At 35.9% G+C, this 22,086-nt stretch overlaps 1 protein-coding gene across 1 annotated transcript in view; it reads right to left on the bottom strand.

The window, feature by feature from the left end:
* SEMA3E (semaphorin 3E) overlaps window positions 1-12,484 on the bottom strand; it is a 141,344-nt gene extending 128,860 nt beyond the window's left edge. The window contains exon 1 of the mRNA XM_069875464.1: window positions 11,970-12,484. Coding sequence (XP_069731565.1) covers window positions 11,970-12,084 — 115 coding nt within the window. The 5' untranslated portion in view covers window positions 12,085-12,484. The remainder of the gene's footprint in view (window positions 1-11,969) is intronic.
* Between the last annotated feature and the right edge of the window lie 9,602 nt (window positions 12,485-22,086).

Raw genomic sequence — 22,086 nt, 5'->3', positions numbered from 1 at the left:
GTTAAAAATAAATCTTGTCTAATCAACAACACTAAGGTCAGCCTTAAGGTTTTCTAATCCAATTACGTAAACTTCTCTCCGGATCTATCTCCACTATTTAGTGCTCTCAGAAGCATTTTTAAAAGTCTGAAAACAATCCTGTAATAACTAAGTATTATCAGCATTATTATAATCCCTGTGAAAGCAACTGCAGAACTCCAAGATGCCAACAGAAACATGTTATTACCCTTTGCTACTGTGATGTACTTACAGGCATGGGACTCAGGTGGATGGTGTTAGAGCTAACCTCTGCCTTCAAAATTACAATGTCTGGCAAGAGTAGATTATACTGATGGAGGAACCAAACACTTATGAAGCAAAACCACAGGGACAGACTTTACACATCTGTAGAAACTTACTATTGTGTTGCAAACAGCTAAACTCAGAAGCCAAAGCACTCCAACAAGGTTATAGTAGGACTGCAGTCATGGATGTAATGTATGACTAATTCAGGAAAGCTCTGGAGCACCTTTTCATCATAGATTAGAAATTTATTTTCTTCATGTTAATTTATAGTTTATAGCATTTAAAATCTAAAACATGCTAAAACATTTCAGTTCTAACTCTCAGATATTCCCCATGGGACTGCAATGCTCCCAGGAGAAAGTATCAGATATCAATATGTCTCAATATGTCTGTCACCTTTCAACAATCCCGTGGGAGACAATTTCTATGCTACTATCAAATTCACAGCACACTTCAGGAGCTGTTTCACAAGAATGTATAAACATCAGTTATTATTATTTTCAAATCTCCATGCTGTAAATTTTCTGTTTTGTTTTACTTTTAAATTAAGAGAACAAGGAGCTTTCAGCAGCCCAGGGATCCAATTTTACAGCTCAAGGATTTTAGTGTTTTTACACATTAAAGCAGTAAATGTGAAACCACAAGAAAAAAATACAATCCATTAAACTGATATTATGAAGTAATTTGTTGCCTTTTCTAACAAAGTAATAAGTTGTTCTGTGTCAAGAAAATTACGGAGACCACGTATAGTACTTGTAACATCTATTTCACAATTGCAAATAACAAATATTCATACATATTATAGTGTGTTATAAGATCGTCAAAGAAACATTTTCTGAAAATACCATTTTCCTTGTTAAAGAAAAAAAAGGAACATAGAAAGTTTCAAGTCTCAAGCCTTTTCTTAAATGTGTTAAAATTAAAAAGGAAATTGAAATTATACACATAAATCAAAATTGTCAGCATTTCATGTTGCTTTGTAATGCATGGGTTACAGGCAAAATAGAACAACTTTTGTCATGATTGGTTTAATCAATCACACTACAGGAATGACCAGAAAGAATCTGTGCCTCAGACTTTGATCTTGCAAACAAAGACTAACTTAACTTTTAATCAATGGAATCATTTGTCTGATTAAGGATGCACATGTGATCAAGTATTTCTAGAATCAAAGTTTTAGGATATGGTCTATAAGTCTGCTTTGTTTGCAGTGGACACGAGTTAAACAGCTTGCACATAACCTTTGTTTTTACTGCTTTTTGTCCAAGGAGTAGTTGAGCTCTGGTAGGAAGCTGTGGGAGGCTCACCTATTTCAATATGATAGTTTCAATATGATATATCAGTTTAAACTAATCTGTTTTGAAAGCTGCTTAACCAGAGTCAGCATATCATACTTAACCTAAATCAGCATATTGTGCTTAAATAAAGTCATCGTATTGTGAACTGAAGCACATAGAGAACACATCCGAGCCATTACTGTGATCTGGAGACATCTGTGTCCAGCAGCTATGGTGGCCACATACACTGCTCAAGTCACAGCTCAAGTGACCATACTTTCCTTCTCATGTTCCAAACCATTATTAGATCAAAGACTCGCTACTTAGTAGTAACACCTTCACTTATACTTCATCAAGGCAACAGTGCTGCAGCTTCTAAGCTCTGTAGTAAGTCATTCTCAGTTAAAGGGTTTTATCCCTGGATGTGTAACATCCTAGACCAATCATCAGACTTTCATCCTAAATCCATGTCATCTACTTTTATCTGAATGTAAGCTAGGCCTCTGGTATGAGCTGAACGCTATTCTCCTTCTATACTCAGGAGAGATGGAAATACACGTCCAGCTTAAGCGCATAAACCAAATGTAGTGTTCCTTTTCAAAAGTAAAGTCAGGAACAAGGAATATGCTGTCAACTCTTTAGTCACAAAAGTTTATTGGAGGTTTGCTATTGTCCTTACTAACAGTGAAATAAGGTCTCTGTTCTGTTTCTGTATGAATGGTTTCATATATTTAGCAGTGGAATTTAAGGACAGTGTGCTGTATTCAAAGCTGTTGGAGAATTATTTTCTCTTCTAAATGCAAAACATTTTATTTTCAATAATTTAAGGATGTTAGAAATGAAATAACCCATTGCAGTGTTTGAGTGTTGACCCACAGAAGCTGCAGTCCTCAATAAGGAATAGTATGGAATCAATAAAAATCTTGGGACTGTTTGCAATCTGTTTCTGAGCTATAATAAATACTCAGCCCGCTGAATACTTTAACACTTCCTCAATATTGTGTTTAGAAATGGCTACTATCCCAGATGCTTGTGTAACCTGAAAATATGCAGAAGGAGGTGAACATGCCTAAGATAAGTGGAAAAAACAATGGCTTACTGCATGTAAACATAGGCACGTAAAGACAAGACATTTTTTCAGCAACATTAATAAGAATTTTATCTCTAAGACAGCTTATGTCTTTCTGGGCTCCCAGACAACATAGATTTTCAAGCTTTGCATCATAACATTCTCAATCAACTGAGATGAAATTTTTAATACATAAAGCAATGGGTTCATTTTCCTTTACTCTTGGCTTTTACCACCCACCCACGGGAAAGCACTTAGCTTAATCATAAATAGTTCTAGGAGCTCGTGAAATTGAGCAACACTTGCTAACCTTTAGCTGTCTGGCTGAAAAACGACCTTCAGTGATGACCCCAGTGAATAGTGCTATCTAGAGAAATTCCCTCACATCAAGCAACCTATTATTTTACTATTATTAAGTTTTAGTAACACCGCTGGGAGAAACCATCTGTTAAAAGAGAAACAAGGTACTGACCCTTAGGTACTTGGGAACTGTTGTTTTCTGCAATCAGTTTAAGGCACTTTTCATTCATTTTGTACAATTTCCTTTCATCAGTGTCAGGAAGATCAAAATAAGAAAAGACCAGAATCCCTGTGATGTTTATTGCACATCAACGAATAATAGATATATTTACAGTTGCATTCACCACTTTACTAGGCCTATAAAACAAATGTGTTGTAAGAAAAAGCCTATAAAGCAAACTTAGAAACAGTAAAAAGCCCATTGTTTGACTCCCCACAGAAGCTCCAATTGCTTCACAGTATGAAGTCAGGAATCCTTTAGATAAAAATAAACACAGAAGAAGGAGAGAATAGATACACTAAAGACATAAGAGGAGTGATGTCTTTTATCACTGAATGCCTGTCTTCCAAACACTGCTTCCTTAATTTAGAAAATTATTTTGCAAAGAGTTTGCAAAAAAATTCCCATCATCATACTAGAGGGATCTAGTTTAGAACATTTTAAATTTGTATCTAAAAACATTTTTGAAGATTTAAAGAAATAGAAACAGAGGACAAACTTCATGTGCTACTCTAAAAGAGCAACTTGCCTGAAACCAGAAATTCTTCAGTACTGATGAAGTAGAAATGTTAGCAACATGATTTCACAAGGATCATAAACATCTTGATTTTCTTAGCTGTTGCTGCCAAATCACAGTCTAAAGAGGACTATATTTGCCTGTCATCAAATTCTTATAAATAATGAAGATCATCTGCTCAGGCCAAAGGGATATGAGGAAGCGTCAGTGATATTATTTTCTTTCTCTTGGTTTTGGCTAACAGACTTTGTTTGATTTGATTTGGTTTTCAGTGTTTTTTTTAATGAATGAAATTTTTGGCCTTCTATTTCTTCTGTATTTTGACATTTAATATTCATAGGGATCTTTTCAACCGTATGGTAAGATCACACAAAGCACAAAATCCCTCACGTCTGTCATACAGCCTTCCTTGACTGGAAAGCTATCCTTCACAATTAGGTTTCTAATATGAGAGCTCATAGTGAGAAAATTCAACTAAGAGCTGTAATACAATTTTAGAAGCTAGATATTGCACATATATGGCAAATTAGTCTTTGCCATTAGACTATTACAGATTAACTTCATGTTAACTTGTCTTCATGTTAACCTGTAGAAGCATTGAAAAAATAAGATTTTAATCTATTCCTTTATACTAGAGATCTAAGTACTAGGAGTCAACCAGTAACAGGTGTGTGATTTATAGAAAGTTTTATGGCACCAAATTTCTCCATGGAAGGCAAAGAGACAACATGGCAAAGGGTATTGCTGTCTCCTGGTTAACGTCATTTTTTTTGTACTGTGAAACATTTGAGGTAAATGCAAAAGAGTTCCATCAGGCAAATGATGTTTCAGTCTTAAACATTGCACCATATTCAAGGACAAATCTCAGGTCATTATATGTAATTGAAAGACTCTCATTGACTTTTAGTAAGAGTTGAGCAGATTCTGAGTGACCGAAGAGGTTCTAAAGCATACCAAGTACTATATTGAGACAGGTTAGCAAGACATGACATAATTGTCATTATCTGCTTTCACCTAAGACTAATAAAAAGTAATTTAAGGATGAGAGTCAACTTCTATTCCATCAAAAACTATTTTTCAGTTACATGCCTGATCCAAATTTTGCAACTACACACACAGGCTGTGTGTGCATCATGCCAGGGCCAAGATGTTTGGCAAGCATCACTTTGTTGACATATTTGTGGTCACAGATCCCCTGTAGATACTTGCACAGAAACTGTAAAAGGAACATTTGACATGCCATTGTATTCTAGAGGTCCTCAAAATTACAGCTAAAATAAGAATGAGAGTAGACTAGAAGAGAAACAAAGATTCATCACTATGACATATTCACCTAGAGCAGTGTGGCTAAACAGTAGTTCCAGGCCCCTGATCATAATGCACTGTGATTCACAAATACTCTGAAAAGGTCTAGCGTCTAGAAATGTCACATGGAAACCTTGATAAAAAAACAGAGAAACCTTTCCTTCTGTTTTCAATGTTGTTTCTATAAAACATAAGTATCTCAAAATACTTTTGGTTAGGTGATTTTTACAGGCATGAAAATCATCACTGAGTAAGAAACAACTGAATAGGTAATGATACATTCTTGGTTTATATGGTTTTGAAGGCAGCGGGAGGGAGGGAAGTGTTTACTATAAAACAGTTTGCCAAAGGGGTGCAGCATGACTGACAACATATTAATATATAGCTTTATAAAAAACTAACAGAAGTTGCTTAAAGGAGAAACAGTGAAGTCAGCCTTCAATTGAATTCATTAACAAAGTGAACTCTTTCTTCCAAAATAAGAATTTGTAGCCTTGAGAAAGATTAGAAGAACCAAGATCAAGGAATTTGTCAGCATGAGATGATAAAAGTAGGGAAACAATAGACGGGAAATATTTTGTTTTGAAATTATGCTCTGAGAGAATTGTGATATTTTTAGTTTTTCTGAAGTACATAGTAAACTCATTCAGCTCTGCAAACTGACACTTGGTGATGATAATTTACATTTTTCATTAATTTAAGACAGAGTTTATTTTAAAATCTTTTCAAATATTGTTTCTTTAAAGTTATTTATGTTCTTTCTTTACAGGAGTTTGGACTCATAGCTAAGCACTATAGGGTTTTTACAATGCAATATTTTAATTCTTTTTCTCTTTTAACATTTTCTTTCATGTTTAGTCATGAATCTGTAACTGATTACTTAAATTAACTAACCAACACAAAACATTTAAAATAGTATACTCAGGCTAAGAGGGTTTGGGGTTTTTTTTTCCTGTAAAACAAAGATTAACATCTTTACCCCTGCAGGCTATGAATTTCTTTAAGAAATGAAAATTTTTCTAATTAACACTGGCTGCATGCTATAACTTCATCATATTTGCCTAGCTACATGAATAAAACCACGGCAGCAATTTTAATAATATTTAGTATTCCCATTGCACACTTTTAGAATATTTTTTGACCAAGGGTTTCTCAAAAGGCCTGAAGGAGATGCTCACCCATGCACAGCATACAGTAAAGCATACAAACAGCATTAGTCCTGTTTCCACATAAGTAAAATAAAATGCTTCCAGTGAAATAATGAGTACAATATCTGATGAAGAGTTTAAAACAGCAGTTGATGTTATCACTTTAAAAGCAGAGAGGTAGCTGCATAGAAGGCAGCAGGTAAGACATTCTGGTCTTGCACCTTCAAATGGTACTTAGCTCTATAAAGTAATAGCAGGAAAGTGATGTTACATACCAAACAGTCTGCTTCTTGCATCCCTGTTGGTGGTGCTTATCACTTCAGAGTTCTGCTACAGCAATACTTACAGAAAGAAGCCTTTGTCAACGAAAATGCAGTTATGAAAGGAACTAGCATGAATTCTTTGCCAAAAAATATCCTGTCTTGGTGAGCAAGTCCTTCAAGGATTATTTGGAAACACTCCTGAATTTGTCAGTCACCTCTTATGATATGGATGAAAAATAAACCTAAAGCTCATCCTGATTGTTGGTAAAGAATCAGTTGTCTGTCCAGTGGGAGAAGTGATGGAAAAATTCTCCTCTCTACTTCACAGATGCGCCAGAAATATTGATCTTTCCCTAAGACATTTCTTAGTTGGTGATGAGTTCTTTGTGGCCTGGAGAATTTAGGTAAGAAGAGACTACTTGCCACATACACATAATCATCTCTCTTTTTCTTTTTTTCTTTTTTTCTTAATATGCAGACTTCTCTGGTCTACATGTAACCAGCGATCACAAGCTAAGTCCTTATTTTGGTATAAATTCAAGGTGATTTATACCTAGTATAAATGAACTTCTTTCTAGAAATTTAACTTGCCTTGCTAGGAAAACCAGTCTTTCTCAGGCATTCTAAATCAAAACCTATTATAGTGAAAGCTGTAGAAAATAGAAAACATTTCATTCACGAAAGTCTATCAGTCATGATTCAGTTATGGGTCAAGTGGCTAGTCATTATTTAACTATGTTTTTGTGGCCAGGTGATTACTAATTGAAAATACGATACTTGCACTAAATATATTTACCTACTTCAGAATTTATAAATACTTATCAAAAAAATCCCTCTATTTTTATTACTTTATTTAGTCTTGGGGTAAATTTGCTGCCACCTAGCTAGAGAACAGATACAGTAAGATATCATGAAGGTAACCAGTTACACAATCAGAATAATGGATAGCAAAACATTGCAACAATAATTTCAAGACCATTCTCTGAAATAAAATTTCTTTTTGCAAGAAAATTTCTCAGTAGAGAAACTAAATTTTAATCAAGAAAATTTTCAGACCTGTCTTACTTTATTTTTCTACATGGATAAGCATGATAAAACTCTTAGTGTTAATTAAAATTCATTCTGTTTCGCAGTTATCATGAAATTTAAAGTAGGTATACTGAAAGTCTGGCTCCTGCAAATGGCAATGAAAATCTTATTCTGCTGTACTAAACTTCTGCAGCCCTCAAAGATAATGAGTGAGCCCTAACAAAATTCTTATATATTTTTTTGTATATTGCACATTCTATATATTAAAATCTGTGTATGGATGTGGAGAGTATCCTTTTTCCTCTGCAAATTTAAGCTCTATCTCCAAGTGCTGCTGCTGTTTGAAATATTTATGCTTGGAGAATAAATTTATAGTCCAGATTCTTTCTTTCTAAATTCAGTCTGCTCCTTCTGCCTGCTGTGGCTTCACTCTACTACAGCAAGTAGCAAACAATTCCCACAGTAGATGAAAGGGTAATTTGGATGGGTAAGGTAGGCACAACTGCTACTTAACCATACCTTTTCTAGACAATATCTGCGTCCAGTATATAGCTGCACAACCTGAGATTAGGTGATGCCAAAATACTTGAAAATACTCAAGACCAATGTAAATGGGAAAACCAGAACCCAGATCTCTCAAGATCTGCAAACCTCATGTAATCAACTATACCAGGTCCCGTTGTGGCAAAAAAAAATTGTACAGACCAATGTAAGGGCTCAACAACTCACTTTCATACAGTGTAACCCTTGCTGTTTGCCATATTCACAAGCTAATGTTAAAAAAGAACAGTTAGAAATACACTACAAACCATGTGTCACAGTTGAATTATACAATTACATCTTTCATGGGCTCTTAAGGCCTACATACTTCTAGTGTAGCTCTGTTAGGCTTATATAAATATATCCCTCCTGTCTTCTGGAAACACAATCTATTTCAATCTGTAATGTAAATAGTTTCTTTTTAACATGCAGTGTGTGCTGATTTCACCTTAATTATATATTTCCCATTGCAAGAACTTGAACTGTGGGAGACTGAGAAAGAATTTAACCAGCAGCCTATAAAGAACAGGGGCTGAAGCTTGGCTTCCATTAACACCTCATTAGGCAGAGCCTGTACTGTATGTAAAATGAGCTAATGATTTTAAAATGTAGTTGTCAACCTATAACTTAATAATATAGAAACCTTATTTCCTTGTAATACTGAACAAGTGATAACACAGTTTTATCTCTACAAACCAACATGAAGCTATTGGAGTACATTATTACCCCTGACAAGATCTTCATTGGTCATCGTCAAACGTTAATGTTTAGCACAACCATAGTACTGGTGCCACAAATTGTACTAATTTTCTCATAAACACAAGCTGATGGTTTGAGGAAAACACTTTCAAGTCCTGGGTATAAATATAGTTCAGCTTACTAAAACTGATGTTAGAACCATGAAATTACTATTCGGTGGTTTTAGTATTAATTCTAATCCCATATAAAGGAATGGTAAAATTCTTATGTTGAGTTTACTATGAAGGAAGAACATTCTGCATCTTACTAAAATTCACCATTACAGCTTACGTTAACTTGACAGGTTTAACAGTAGTTCAGGAATGCAGGACTTCCATTAACTCCCACTGAAGCTGAGTAAATGGCCATAGAGTCAAACAGGGGTTGCATAATATATCCTTTAATTGGCAAGGGGATTGCGGTATTCCTATCCATCAGGTGACCTCCCTGTGCAAGGGTTAGGACCTGATCTTGTTGCAGTGGGTTTGGAAGCATGTGTGCGCTGCAGGTGGACCCTGGTTTGCTGTAAGAGCAAAAAGTTCACATTCACTGTCAATTCACTATACTTTCACTGAGTGCCACTTAAAAAAAAATTTTTTTTTTTTTTAATTTATAAAAATCAGAGGATCTTCCTTTCTAATTTGTGGAACCCTTGTTTTGGTTCTTTAAAATAAGAATAACTAGTTGTAAATACTCCTCCTATAACAAAAAGATATCATGCCCGTAGACCTCATCATACAAGCTTTTAACTTACCAGTCAGCACTAGCCTGTCTTACAATGGCCTGATTCCCAACTAACCACCAGCATCCACACAGTTACAGAGAGAGGCTGTGAGGAGGCATACTTACTTTCATTTTTCAGGGTCTTTGCAGTGAAATGTCAAAAATTACAGCTACTCTGCACTGAAAATTTGCACATATGGGCTTCATCGACTGTACCACATGGCAACTCATAGGACAGGCTAAAGCAGCTTTGGAAAGAGGGTGCACGACCGCCTCTTCAAAAGCAGTCCGTGCCTTGCTGGTACCCACAGCAGCCTCTCTTTAGAGTAAATGCAATTAAGATGACGGACCCTCCTGCTGTTCCCGTTTGATTAGTGAATATAGCAATGACATTTACTCATTGTCTTCATGCTTGGTTGCTGCATTCTTTTGGCTGGAAGGATTACAATAGCTGTTCCCAGGGTGCAGGCAGGTATGTCATTTCTAACCTTTGACACGGGATATGTGGTCATGCACTCACTGACCGCAATACAGCTTGTAAAACCAATCACATTTCCTAAGTGTGAAAAATGTAATAGGGTGTTGTGCAAGGTGAAATATAAGATGGTGATGTGTGTGTGTGTGTGTTCATGGTAGAGTATTTACTTGGGATAGATCTTTCTATGTCATTGGATCTAAGTGAACTGACATCAGGCAGAGGAGGTTTGGCCCTCTGTGAGAAATAAATGTTTTAAAATCTCCTTGAAAATATCACAGTTATGATGATGTGCTATGACCAAATTACTAGCTCCCTGCTGAAAATGAAAGTAGTATTCACTGAAATGTACACTGATCCAGTCAGCGGAAAACCAATTACTTCTACAAACAAGCACAGAAGCAGTTAATAGTGCAGCATCAGAGTGGGGAGCTTGCTAAAACTGGCAGCTAAGCCAGAGTCCTGAACCAAGATAACAGTAGGTCTATTTGCCTCATCTACTTTGCTTTCCTCATCTCCCTGATCTTATCATATGCAAGCAAATATCAATAATAATGATAGCCTTAGTAATTATACCTAGAAATAAATCCATGTTCAAATGCACACTTTCAACAGTAAGAGATGTGATAATCAGCATTTATCATTCATTCTTACTGTAATCTGAAAACAGAAGCTAAAAAAAGAAATGGTTTGTATATTAAAAGGCATCATATAATTGATTTCGTTGAGAGCAATTAATTGTTTACTTACAAGACAGCTTTCCATGACAAATCTTTCTTTCTTTAAAATGTGTTTCACTGCCCCATAAAAGCAAGCCCCATTTCTTATAGCTTCCTAGCAAGACATTCAAACCAATTATCCTATTCAGCTTCTCCTTTCTTTATAATTGGTAATTTAGCTTGCCATATAAAACACAATTAAACCTTGTTTAGACTAAAGCTGTCTACATGTGAAGCTGTAGCTGATGCTAATTCTTAAATCTTATCCATACTTAAAAGGTATTCTAATGTGCTTCATACTGATGCAGCTTAGTTATCACTTTCCTAACCACAGAAATATTCTTGAGTATATTAGCATTTGCTCATTCCCAACTATGTCAGCAAAAAGACATTTTCTTTTTATCTTTGCAGAAGAGGTAATATCAAAACATTTCTGATTGGCCAGTCATCAACTTATGTTGCACTTAACAATTTTTCACTTTCACTGCAATAACTGCCTGCCACATACTCCTAAGTACATAATCTACAAATGTACATACTGCAAATGTACTGCTGCAGAGAACTGAAACATCATGGTTGTGCACAAGTATTTTAAAATATATACTGGGTTAAAACTAAATCACAGGGAAGAGTTTAAATCAAATGCAATCCAGAACTGAACAAGAAGATACCCTGAAGGAGTTAAGGAAGAATAATTCAAGCTTTATATAAACTGAAAGTCAAATAATGTAAAATAATTTTAAAAAAAGAAGTTGTAAGTAAGCTAGATACATATGTCAGAATAAATAACTTTTTTTTTCTTTGAGTAACTAACTTAGTTAAACTGCAAGCAGACTTACATTGACAGTCATTTTAATTATAGTGTGATGACACTTGCTAGTTTAGAAAATGAATCATATGGTTGCACAGGAATTCAGCCTTTTTGCCTTAGCTATATTTGTAGATAGATAAAATTCTAAAAGTGAAACAGACATTTAATTACTTAAGGGTTAGTTGATGCATAAGAGTATATTTATTCAGCGATAATTTCAGGTTATCTTCTCCATTTCTCTTATTACAGACCAGCAATCCTCCTTATAGCATGAAGACTAAGACAGATTCACAAGCAAATATAACACACTTTCAGGTAGAAGAATATTTCAGTAGCCTAAAATCATAAGTGTAAGCTCCTTAAATCTTCCTGAATTCAGTAAACTTAATTATGGAAGCAGTTCAGTACAAGGAAACAATTTACAAGATTTCTGAATAGTATTATTTTACTCTGTCAAAGGACCATAATTTAACCCCACAGCAGTACTTTCAGTGAAGTCAATGAACTCACAGTAGCATAAAGTCTTTAAAAACCTGACACACTGACCTACCTTTATGTGACAGACGTAACCTTGGCTGCCGTGTATCTGTTGCATGACATCCAGTCGGTAACTCTAGTATCAAGCCATACAGTGCCAGGATTAAAAGGTCCTGGGCAGATGCCATCCTGCCCAAAGATCAAATTCTTATGTTCTTCACTTTACTGCTCCTGTTTGTTTGTTGTTGTGGTGGGGTATTTTTTAGGCTCCAAGTTCCACTTCTACTTTCCCAGTGCAGTTAGATTTCTCTCTTTGGTCAGTTTGTGGGGTATCTTTATGGGAAATTCAGTGTTCATCAGAGAAGCACACAGCCTCGGCTGGCCATTTGTCAAGCTGTGCAAATGTCATGTAAAAATATTCCCTCCCTAGGACAATTGTTTATAAAGTGCGAGGACATTCCAAGGCGTTACTCTGCAGTGTTGAGTCTTGAGCTCTCTTTAGTAACTCTGCCAGTGGATTCAGGAAGAAGCTGTATTTTCAGTCCCTCCTGCAAGGCAATTCATTCAGGGAAGGAGGGAGGAAGGGAGGGAGAGAGGGAAGAAAAAAAAAAAAGAAAAAAAAGAAAGCACCCTCCTCCTCGGTGCTCTTCAGGACTCAGCCCCTTGCTCTGACTTGCCAAACAGCTAGTTTTAATTCACCTTTCACCTTTGGTAATTAAAAACAAGAAGTGCCATTCCCTCTTGGAGTTGCAGGATCCACCCAGCAGGGAAGCCGGGCTGTCAGGCTGCTGTATTTACTGAGAAAGTTCAGGGAGGGTTGAGGCAATATACAGTACCAGCTGCTTCTAGGAAGCATTTTAATCCACATGCCGTGCACTGATTCCTCAATTGCTTCGTGGTTTCACATTGTAAAGGACTGGAAGACGGGTCAGAATTTTTCCTGTCCCTCCCTTTTGAAAAGTCATTTCAGCTTTCTATCCTAGCTCAATTTTAGAGGAGGATTAACCCTTGAATTAACTATTTAAGTATATTATCATTTAGAGTCATTAAACAGCATGCTAGTAAGTGAATCAGAATAAAAAGATTCCAGTTGTATATCCTTTTATACTTTAAAGGAAAAGGTGTATCTTTCAAGATTTGGTTTTCACCCTAAATATGGTTGGACACAACGTTTCGTCCCCATTGCGTTTTAAATGTCTGTGAATATGGGGTCTTAGGTCATCTATATGTGTCAGTAGAATTACTTATCTGACTAAATGCTTGTAGAATTGGGGAGTATTTTTAAAAAAAAATCAATAGAAAGCCTGAGCAGAGAGCTGCAATAGCATGATAAACAGCATCAAGTTTACAAGTGTCAGGCAGATACCTCTTCCATTGCAACTATCAAATACCAGAGTCATATCTTTTTCATGTAATTTGTAACTTAAATATATATTTATGGCAAGAACTACATTTTTATAAATCATGCCTATAGATCTCTATCTGGAATACATTTATTAAGAACTAAAGTCTTTTGTAATTAAGATCTCAAAAAATTCAGAATTTTGTGAGGTGCATTTTAGACATTAACAATTGCACTAATTTTAATGGAATGGAACATTAAAGTCATGCTAAGTCTTTTTACTTCTCATGGTTTTATATAGAAAAAGATTCACAAAGAAAGGAAGATGAAAACTAGTATATACATTTGAGAATAATGCACTCAAATCTGGTCACCAACAAAAGGTAATGATATCTGGAAAACATTTTTAGTAAGGAATTTCTGTGTGCCAACAAACCAAAAAGTATCCAATACAGTAATATAGTGAAATGCTAACAATTGTAATAGCTGTATATATGAGTGTGAGAAGACAGATCTGTTCAAGAAGAATAAAAATTATGAACTACTAAGACAGAAAATAAAATGCCGCTTTGGTGAAAAGGCAGAAGCAAATCATAAGAATGCTCAAGGACTCCTGGAGGCTGCATAATCAGGAGCAGGTCATGTCTACCTGTTAGTTCTCCAACAGCAGGTCATATACACATACCTGGGCTTGCTTTAAATCAGCTGGAAACCGTGCCAACAGCAGTTAAGCCACAGGAGCAAGAGTTAAATCACACAACTATTTGCTCCATTTCTTGCACACAACTGCAGGTTGCACTGTATTTTATGCTGATGTGCCAGTTGTCTGACAGTAGCTCAGCATGTGTACTTGAGACCTTGTCAGTGGAAAAGGCAGTGTAGGCTCTGCCTCCAAGCACTCACCTCAGCATGGATGAGTTTATTGGCACTATTCTGTAGTACTGAGGCATACAAATGTTCTGCATTTGACCACTAAAATCTACTGTAAATGAGCATGATCTGGTGACTGTTGAGTTTAGTGAAGACCCCCTGAAATTCTCATTTGTCTTTGGATGTGATTCTGTGAGTTCTTAGTGAAATATTTATGTTTTTCCTCAAAATAAAAAAACAGAGATTCAATTAATAGAAATCTCAAAGACTCCTTCTTTCTCAATGTAAGTGTCCAAAATTTAAACATTTCTAATTCTGAGATAGCCCATGGATTTCTTTTTCTTTTTGAATGAACCTAATATAGAAAACATAACATTCCTTAAATTTAATGTATATATTTTCAAAAAGGACACAAAAATCCAAAAGTGAGATCACTGTATGAAAACTAAAACCTTATTTAGTGAATAAAGCAAACATTAGTGTAAACCTCCAAATCCTTCCTCTCTCATGAACTCTCCAAGCTGTAATAGGGTATAGTTTTCTTAATTTTGTCAGGCTGCAGCTAATACTGTAGATGCTCTGTAAGACGAATAGTTAGACTTCAGGTATCCTAGGGTGGTAACAAAATCTTAGGGCAACAATTTCCCCAACTTTAAAATTCTGGATTGTTTTTCCACTTGGGGAGAAGGAACTGGGAGCTGCTGGAAACTACAGGCCTTCTTTGGTATTTATATAAAACATAGGGTGCAGCAGATCTATTCAAACAGACATACACACAAATAAGGGCAATTCCCCACCAACGTTAGTTTACATGCACTCACATGCATTTATAACCCCACACATCCTCAAGCATTACAGAGCTCCTTGGCTCCCTACAAACACAACATAGTCCAGGACTGAAGCTTCAGTAGAATCAGAAATACCTAAACAACCTGATTTTCATATTTGTGCCCAAGAACAAAGCTTTCTTGTCTGAAATCTGATTCTCAAGCAGGGTGGGCCATGCAGGTGCCTCAGGCTTCTTCCCCAGCCTGCAGAGAGAAGGGCCGCAGAGAAAAGGTGTAGAAGCAGAAGCTTGAGCTGTCACTTGAAGTTAAGGCTCTGTCTGTCAGCAAGAGGTACTGGCATGAGAAAGCTGGGAACGGCTGCTGAGTACAAGGAAAGATGTCTGCAGAGGAAAGAGACCTAACAGGATAGAAGCGAAAAGGAAAATTCATGCATCAGTGTATGCTGAATTTTTTTTTGAGAAAACTGAATGTTCTCACAGGATGAAACCTCACTTTTATTTTATTTTCTTCAAATTGCTGCATAAGGATTGCAAGTCTTACGTCCTTACACAACAAGTTTTGATGTAAAGCAAGTAGTGGAAAGGTACACAAAATTTCAAGTCAAGAGAAACTTCTGGCCTCAGGCAAGGCAGTCAAGCTCTTTGCCCCAGCATCTTTTCAATTAAATTGGCATATGTTTTCGCCTCAAGGGATATTTTGAAAGACTTGTTCTTAAAGGATTTTAAACAGTATAAGAACAATGGCAACAAAGATGTTCAAATATTAGGTTTTAATCTTAGATGAGTACAAACACAGATGCCCCAGGGCTGTAGAGCCTGCATGTAGTACAGTGCTGTGTCTCTGAAGAGTAAACAAGGTGGGTTTTCTGCTTCTTTTCTGTTAATAAGGCAAATATAACAGATGTCTGTAAAACCTGAGTTTGTTTCAGTAGTAAAATCTCTTGTTAAGTAAAAGCTGACACATAAGTATAAAAATTTGCATAGAAATCTTAAAGCAAAGAGTATTTGAAAATTCAAATGCAAGCCCTGTATTTGATTGCTGGTTTAAAATTAATTCAATTACACTGACCTAAAGAGGAAGATGACAGGTTTTCTTAATAGGAAAGATAAAAATAAAGTTGTTGCATTCTTTATGCACAGTAAAGAAGGCCATTCAAAGAACTACAAATTAATTGTGAATTGCTATGTATAGTTTGATTTGCTGCAGCCACTGCAGATCCACAGCAACTGTGATGAGGTCCTTAAGCCTGTAAATCTAAACACTAACACAAAATACTGATGACATATTGTGTGAACTGATTTAAGCTTAACTGATAGAGTGAAATGTAAATGCAGAAGCATGATATAAATAAGTAGATCTGCAGCAACTAGGACCAGTAACAAATTCTAAATATCATAACTATAAAGCAAAATGAAGTGTTTAGAAATCTTAAAGCTGGGGTGGTCAAACAATTGACATAACCATAACTTAAAACCAGATTTAAAAGTTAGAAGACTTCCGCCTTCTTCTGACGATGATACAGTGTGCCATGGCAGGAATTCTCTTTCTTTATAGAAAGAGAATTTTATAGAAAGAGAATTGCAGATTAAAAGGTGTGCAATCCCAAGAGGAGTCGTGTGATCTTCACTGATGTTAATGATGCTTGTAGCCTCATTAGTACTATAACCTGTGGCAGCTGTATTGCACAGGTAATCATATCTTCATTTATTTGGTAGACAAAACTTTAAAAAACACTTAAAGAACTCCTTTCACAGTACTCCATCTATAAAATTATTTATGTCACTACTTTTCCACTGGGCATTGCAGTCCTTATTGACACATCAGCTTTCAAATTCTGTTGTACAGAAATCCTTACAAAAGATGTAGGAGATCATGAGAAGATCTAAATGTCAGGAAATTTTTATCTCTGTCTTATCTCTTCCTTAGAGGTGGGAATTCACATCTGCTCCAGTCTCCATTATGAAGTGGTAACTGGCTCTCTTGCATCAGTAATACAGGAAGAAACTGTAACACAAAACTGCTTGTCATTGGCACAGTGCTGTTACTGAAGCCTCATAACTCCTAATCAACCCATAAAAAATTCTGTGGACACATTAAGTAATAGCTCTGACAAGACACCACAAGAACAAGAGAAAGCTGATCCAACAGGTGAGTAATTACTCAATAATGTCTTCTGGGATCTCTCACAATGAAAGGAGCAAAAACACAGCTTGGATGACCCTACTGACCCTCGGGAGGATATGCTAACTGATAGCAGAAGAATGTTGCCAGATCCTGTTTGATATAAGAAAATAACAGGAAATAATAATAAAACCTAGGCCTCATATGGAATTTTCAGATTAGAAATATTTTAGCCCTTTGTTTTTGTCTGCAAAAGTTGGATCTTAACACTGCATGAATGTAGATGTGTTTATAAGTCATGTCTCCAGGACAGGGAAGTGTTATTTCCCTTGTTTTATACACAGTGCATGCTTTCTTTGATCCAAGATCAAATTTAGACAATATTTATTAAGCAAGAGAGTTTGACTGAACATGAACCTATACTTCAAACTAGCCACAAAATTACACGGTAATTAGTGCTCCGAAGGAAGCATGAAGATACTCTATTAAATCACATTCCTCTTAATTCCAGAAAGACTGGGTTTTGACAGGTAAATATTGAAACATACTGTCCTTGGAACATTGTTTGCCATAGTGTCATTTCTCTGACTAATTACAGGTGAATGTCAATACTACCTGGGATCTAGATTGCATACTTTTCCTTAACCTTTAAAAAACAGGTGGAATAAATGTTTCTTTCTTAAAATGCAGCCCTTTTGAGGAATTTCTCAAAAAATGACATATAGGTATATCTTATTCTTGAAATCAACTCCAGGTGCCTAACTTATGATTAGTATATGGGTCACAGCAATCTTTATGGTTAGTTATGGGTGAAAATCAGATTACTGATTTCTCTAGGGGAATGTATTTTTTTTGTTATATTTTAGCTACTGAATATTTGTTGAAGTCTCTCAAAAGAAAAAATAGATTAAACAATTACTTATTGTTGATTATCAAGATGAATATAGCATGTCATATTTTCAACAGATCACTGAGCTGTAAATAAAAATGTTATGGTCAAAATTCTGATATTAAGTAAGTACAGCTATCAGATATTTCCTGTTAACTCAGAAAAAGGAATATATTTTATTAAAAGTTAATGATGTTCTTTGTTATCCCAAACAAACAATGTGAATACTGTGTATAACTGCCTTTAAAATATTTTGCTTCCAGTTGATTGTTTCTTGACTCTTCACTATTTAAAAAAGACACAGAACAAAATACTGGGTATATAATACAGAGAATTTTTTTTGCCTTAAAGGTGTCATTTAGTTCCTTCAGTTCTAGTTATTAACATCTCTATGCAAGAATGAAGTGGTTTGGCCATCATCAGAGACAGTTGTAAACAAAAGCTTACTTTCCCTGATCAGACACGTACAGATGCAACCTACAAACTTTCTGCCTGCAGCCTACAGCCATTTTTTTAATGTAATTATCATCTTAAAGGCGAAATGGAAAGCATTTGTTAAAAATAAACCATTTCAACCACAAATCAGTTGCAGGTTTTGAAGCTGCAAATGCATTTTAATGCAAAATATTTGAAAATCAGTTCCAGTTTTATTGTCTGCTAATGGATTCTGCATTCCTACTTGAACAAAGTGATGACATCCTCAGTCTGGACAAAAGTCCTGTCTTACACTTAGTTTGTATTTTCACTTACCCCTTTTAGTGGAAGACATTCACCATGACAAATCCCAAAAGCAGACAGCAAGAACTGGTATATGCAGAGATTTGCATCAGTGTGACATAATCTGCTTTTAGAAATGAATTAGATTTCTTACAACAGCAACATAGGTCCAAAAACTGAAGGAAAGATGACGGAAATCTGAAGACATTTTTGGGCATTTAATATGGGGCATGTTTAGATGCAAGCTGTCTGTATTCAACTGGAACACAGAAAGAAGCTTAGCCGATATGATTCTGTGTCACAGTGGTTAAAGAATTAATTCTCTCTGTGGTTTAAAGACATTCATAGGTGTATATCCTGCTTTGAATCCCTTTACAGTTTTCAGGCAGCTAACATTTAGGTACTGTGACACTGAGCACTGAAGCACAAATCCCCAATATTTTGCAGCAATTTCTCTCTAGCAGAATTTGATCTCACCATAGCCACAGAGAGCTTTGGGAAGTGCAGGTGATATCAAACCTTTCAAATTCTGTAAAAAACATGTCAAAGGAATGAGAAACCCATTGTGGTAAGAACTGAATAATCTGTTCCCATTAAGGTCTTTAGAAATCACAGCATTAACCCTTTTATCACTTTCATAGGAGAAAAAAAAAATCCATTACTACATTTCTAGCTGCTTTATCGCACACACACACACATATATGCACTCATAGCCATTAATGTCTCTATGTATGAGAAGTTCTTGCTTGGTTGATTTATTGCCCTTTACTGTATGCTAGTTGACACAAGATGAACTGGCTTTGCATTTAGAACTCGAACATTCTTTACACTATAAACACTTATTTTATTTTTTTGCCATCTGCTTTATTATTCTCATGAAGAAAGTCATTATCATTGTAGTTAATTTTTGACATCTGTCTAGACAGATATTTATTTGAACCACTAACACATTTACTTAAAGGAAAAAAAAGTAGGAAAAAAAGAACAAGAGACTTTGAAACATTCTCTTTATTCAAGATCCAACAACTTCAGCTTTCTTGAAGCCTCTGGACAGGTTATCAAACAGCATTAAGTTAATCCTTTAAGTTACAAACTTGACTAAATGAGCGAGGAGTGTCAGTCTATTTTACAACTAGATAAGTGGATATTTTATCTCAGAGAAGTCTGTTCAAATAATTTATATTGTTATTAAGGATAGACAAGAACTACCCTCATCTGCTAAGATACTGCCATCTTCATAGTCACTTGACATTATTCCAGTAACATAATCAATAGTTATAGTCATTAGAATAACTACTCAGAAATCCAGTTTTACAGCTATGTAGCAGAAGTGTAGCCACATTAGCAAGTGTGAGAAAAACAATAAAAATAGAATCCTAAGGCTGTGTTGGCTGATGCAGAAACATCATATACACAGTTTTCCCAAATTCAAAACAACAGCAACAAGATAAGTGCATAAACTGGAGGAGAACAATTGTCTCAAATATGGAAAGCTGTCCTTAGGCAAGGGAGTTTCACTCCCTCACTGTAGCTGAGCTGAATTCAAAGTGAAAGTCTGGACCAATGAAACAGGGTATCAAAAAAAATCAAGAAAAGCATCTTGGCAGCAGGATGACTTAGACAGTGAACTGACTGGCTTGAGATGCGGTCAAAGCCATGTTATTTGGGTCATTTTTAACTATGCCACCCTGCCCTGCTGGGGAGGTGTACCGGATGATGTATCAGTTGTTTTCCATCCCTACACACTATGATCTTATAAATGTTGTGGCTCTAGACCATGTCTATTTTGAATTTACAAACCCACTTTTTATGTAACAGGCAAGGTAAGAATTAGAGATCTGATTAATTAGACCAGTGCATAACTATTTATATAGAGACTTTGTATACTTGGCGAGGGCACAGTGAAAACCACTCTTCCCTGGTTGATCTCTCTGTAGGGATTCTCTGAATCATAATTTGTTTTTTTAAGTGACCACGTTCCTCCAACACCAAAGGAGGGCATGATCCAAAAGGGAAAGTCACCATAGACTGTAGTTTAGTCTGCTATGACTTCTCTGCTCTAACACAAAGCACATGTGTATTCCCTAAAATAGAAAAGTTAAAGTAGGCAAAACCAGAAGGACATACAAATTATAGCTGCCTGGGGGAAGCCCTAATTTACAATACAGCAAGTTATACAGTGCGATGTTGCTGTGCTGGTTGCTGTTCAGGATAATTACTATAACAGTTACTAAGATAAATTTAAAAAATAACAAACAAAATTTGGGGCCTACAAGAAAGCTGAAAAGGGAGTGTTCATAAAGGCTTGTGGTGATAGGACGAGGGGGAATGCATATAAACATGGAGAGGGGCAGATTTAGGCTTGATATAAGGAAGAATTTCTTCACCCTGGGAGTGGTGAGACACTGGAACAGATTGCCATGGGAAGTTGTAGATGCTCCATCCCTGAAAGTGTTCAAGGCCAGGTTGGATGGGGTCTTGGGCAGCCTGATCCAGTGGGATGTGCCCCTGCCCATGGCAGGGGGTCAGAACTAAATGATCTTCAAGGTCCCTTCCAACCCTAACTATTCTATGATTCTATGATTCTATTAATAATTAAAATCTTAGTAGTTGTTAAATCATCTGGAATACAAATGTGGTCTGTAAAATGCAAAAAATTCTGTATTCCTGAGTATCACTTCTTCAGCCTGTGTAACTCTTATTTCTTCAGTTACATCTTCCTAAGGTTTTAGAGCCAAATTATTGCATCACCAAAAAGGCTAGGAACAGGATGACTTAATTTTCTGGTTGCATAAAATGACTTGATTCAATTTCTATCAATAGGGACAACTAGGAACACCAAATACCCTAAAATTATAACTCTGTGAGAAATGTGAATATGCTAAAAATATTCATTCAACAACCCCCCACCCCTCCCGCCTTTTTGGATGCATTAAAATTCCCCAAACTGATTTTTTGGGTATTACACAAAGTTAATTGCAGCACAGTTTGTAAGAACTGAATACATTAACCAATAAAACATACTTCTGTTCCAGCAATCCAAGGCAATATTTCAGACATCCTTCAGACTACAAACATCCCCACTGATTTCAATAGTGTCATTCGTGTAAAGCACATGGCACATGGTGATTTGCTGGGTGTGGGTTCAAAATCCCGAATTTTTTAGTAATAGAAAAATAAGAAATAAACAAAAACCCCAATTTCCCAGTAACAGTGTTAGAAAAGAAGAAACTGTTCCTTAGGTTTAGACTTGATTGTCTACATTTCAGGAATTACCCTAAAATAGATGAAAATTTCTGTGAAACTGTTTCCTGATAGAAAACACATTTTTTTCATCTGTACAGGAAGAAAAACTGGTTTTATGTGGTAGAAAACTGAATTCTTATGGAGTAAATTGGGTAGTGTCAGTTCCAGAGAAGTGAGGACACAAAAAGCGGGTTGAGGTGGAAGTAGGATTAGAAGG

Source organism: Phaenicophaeus curvirostris, chromosome 1, assembly GCF_032191515.1.
Source record: "Phaenicophaeus curvirostris isolate KB17595 chromosome 1, BPBGC_Pcur_1.0, whole genome shotgun sequence".
Taxonomy (NCBI): domain Eukaryota; kingdom Metazoa; phylum Chordata; class Aves; order Cuculiformes; family Cuculidae; genus Phaenicophaeus; species Phaenicophaeus curvirostris.
The sequence above is the reverse complement of the archived record's forward strand: the minus strand, read 5'-3'. Positions and strand labels throughout refer to the sequence as shown.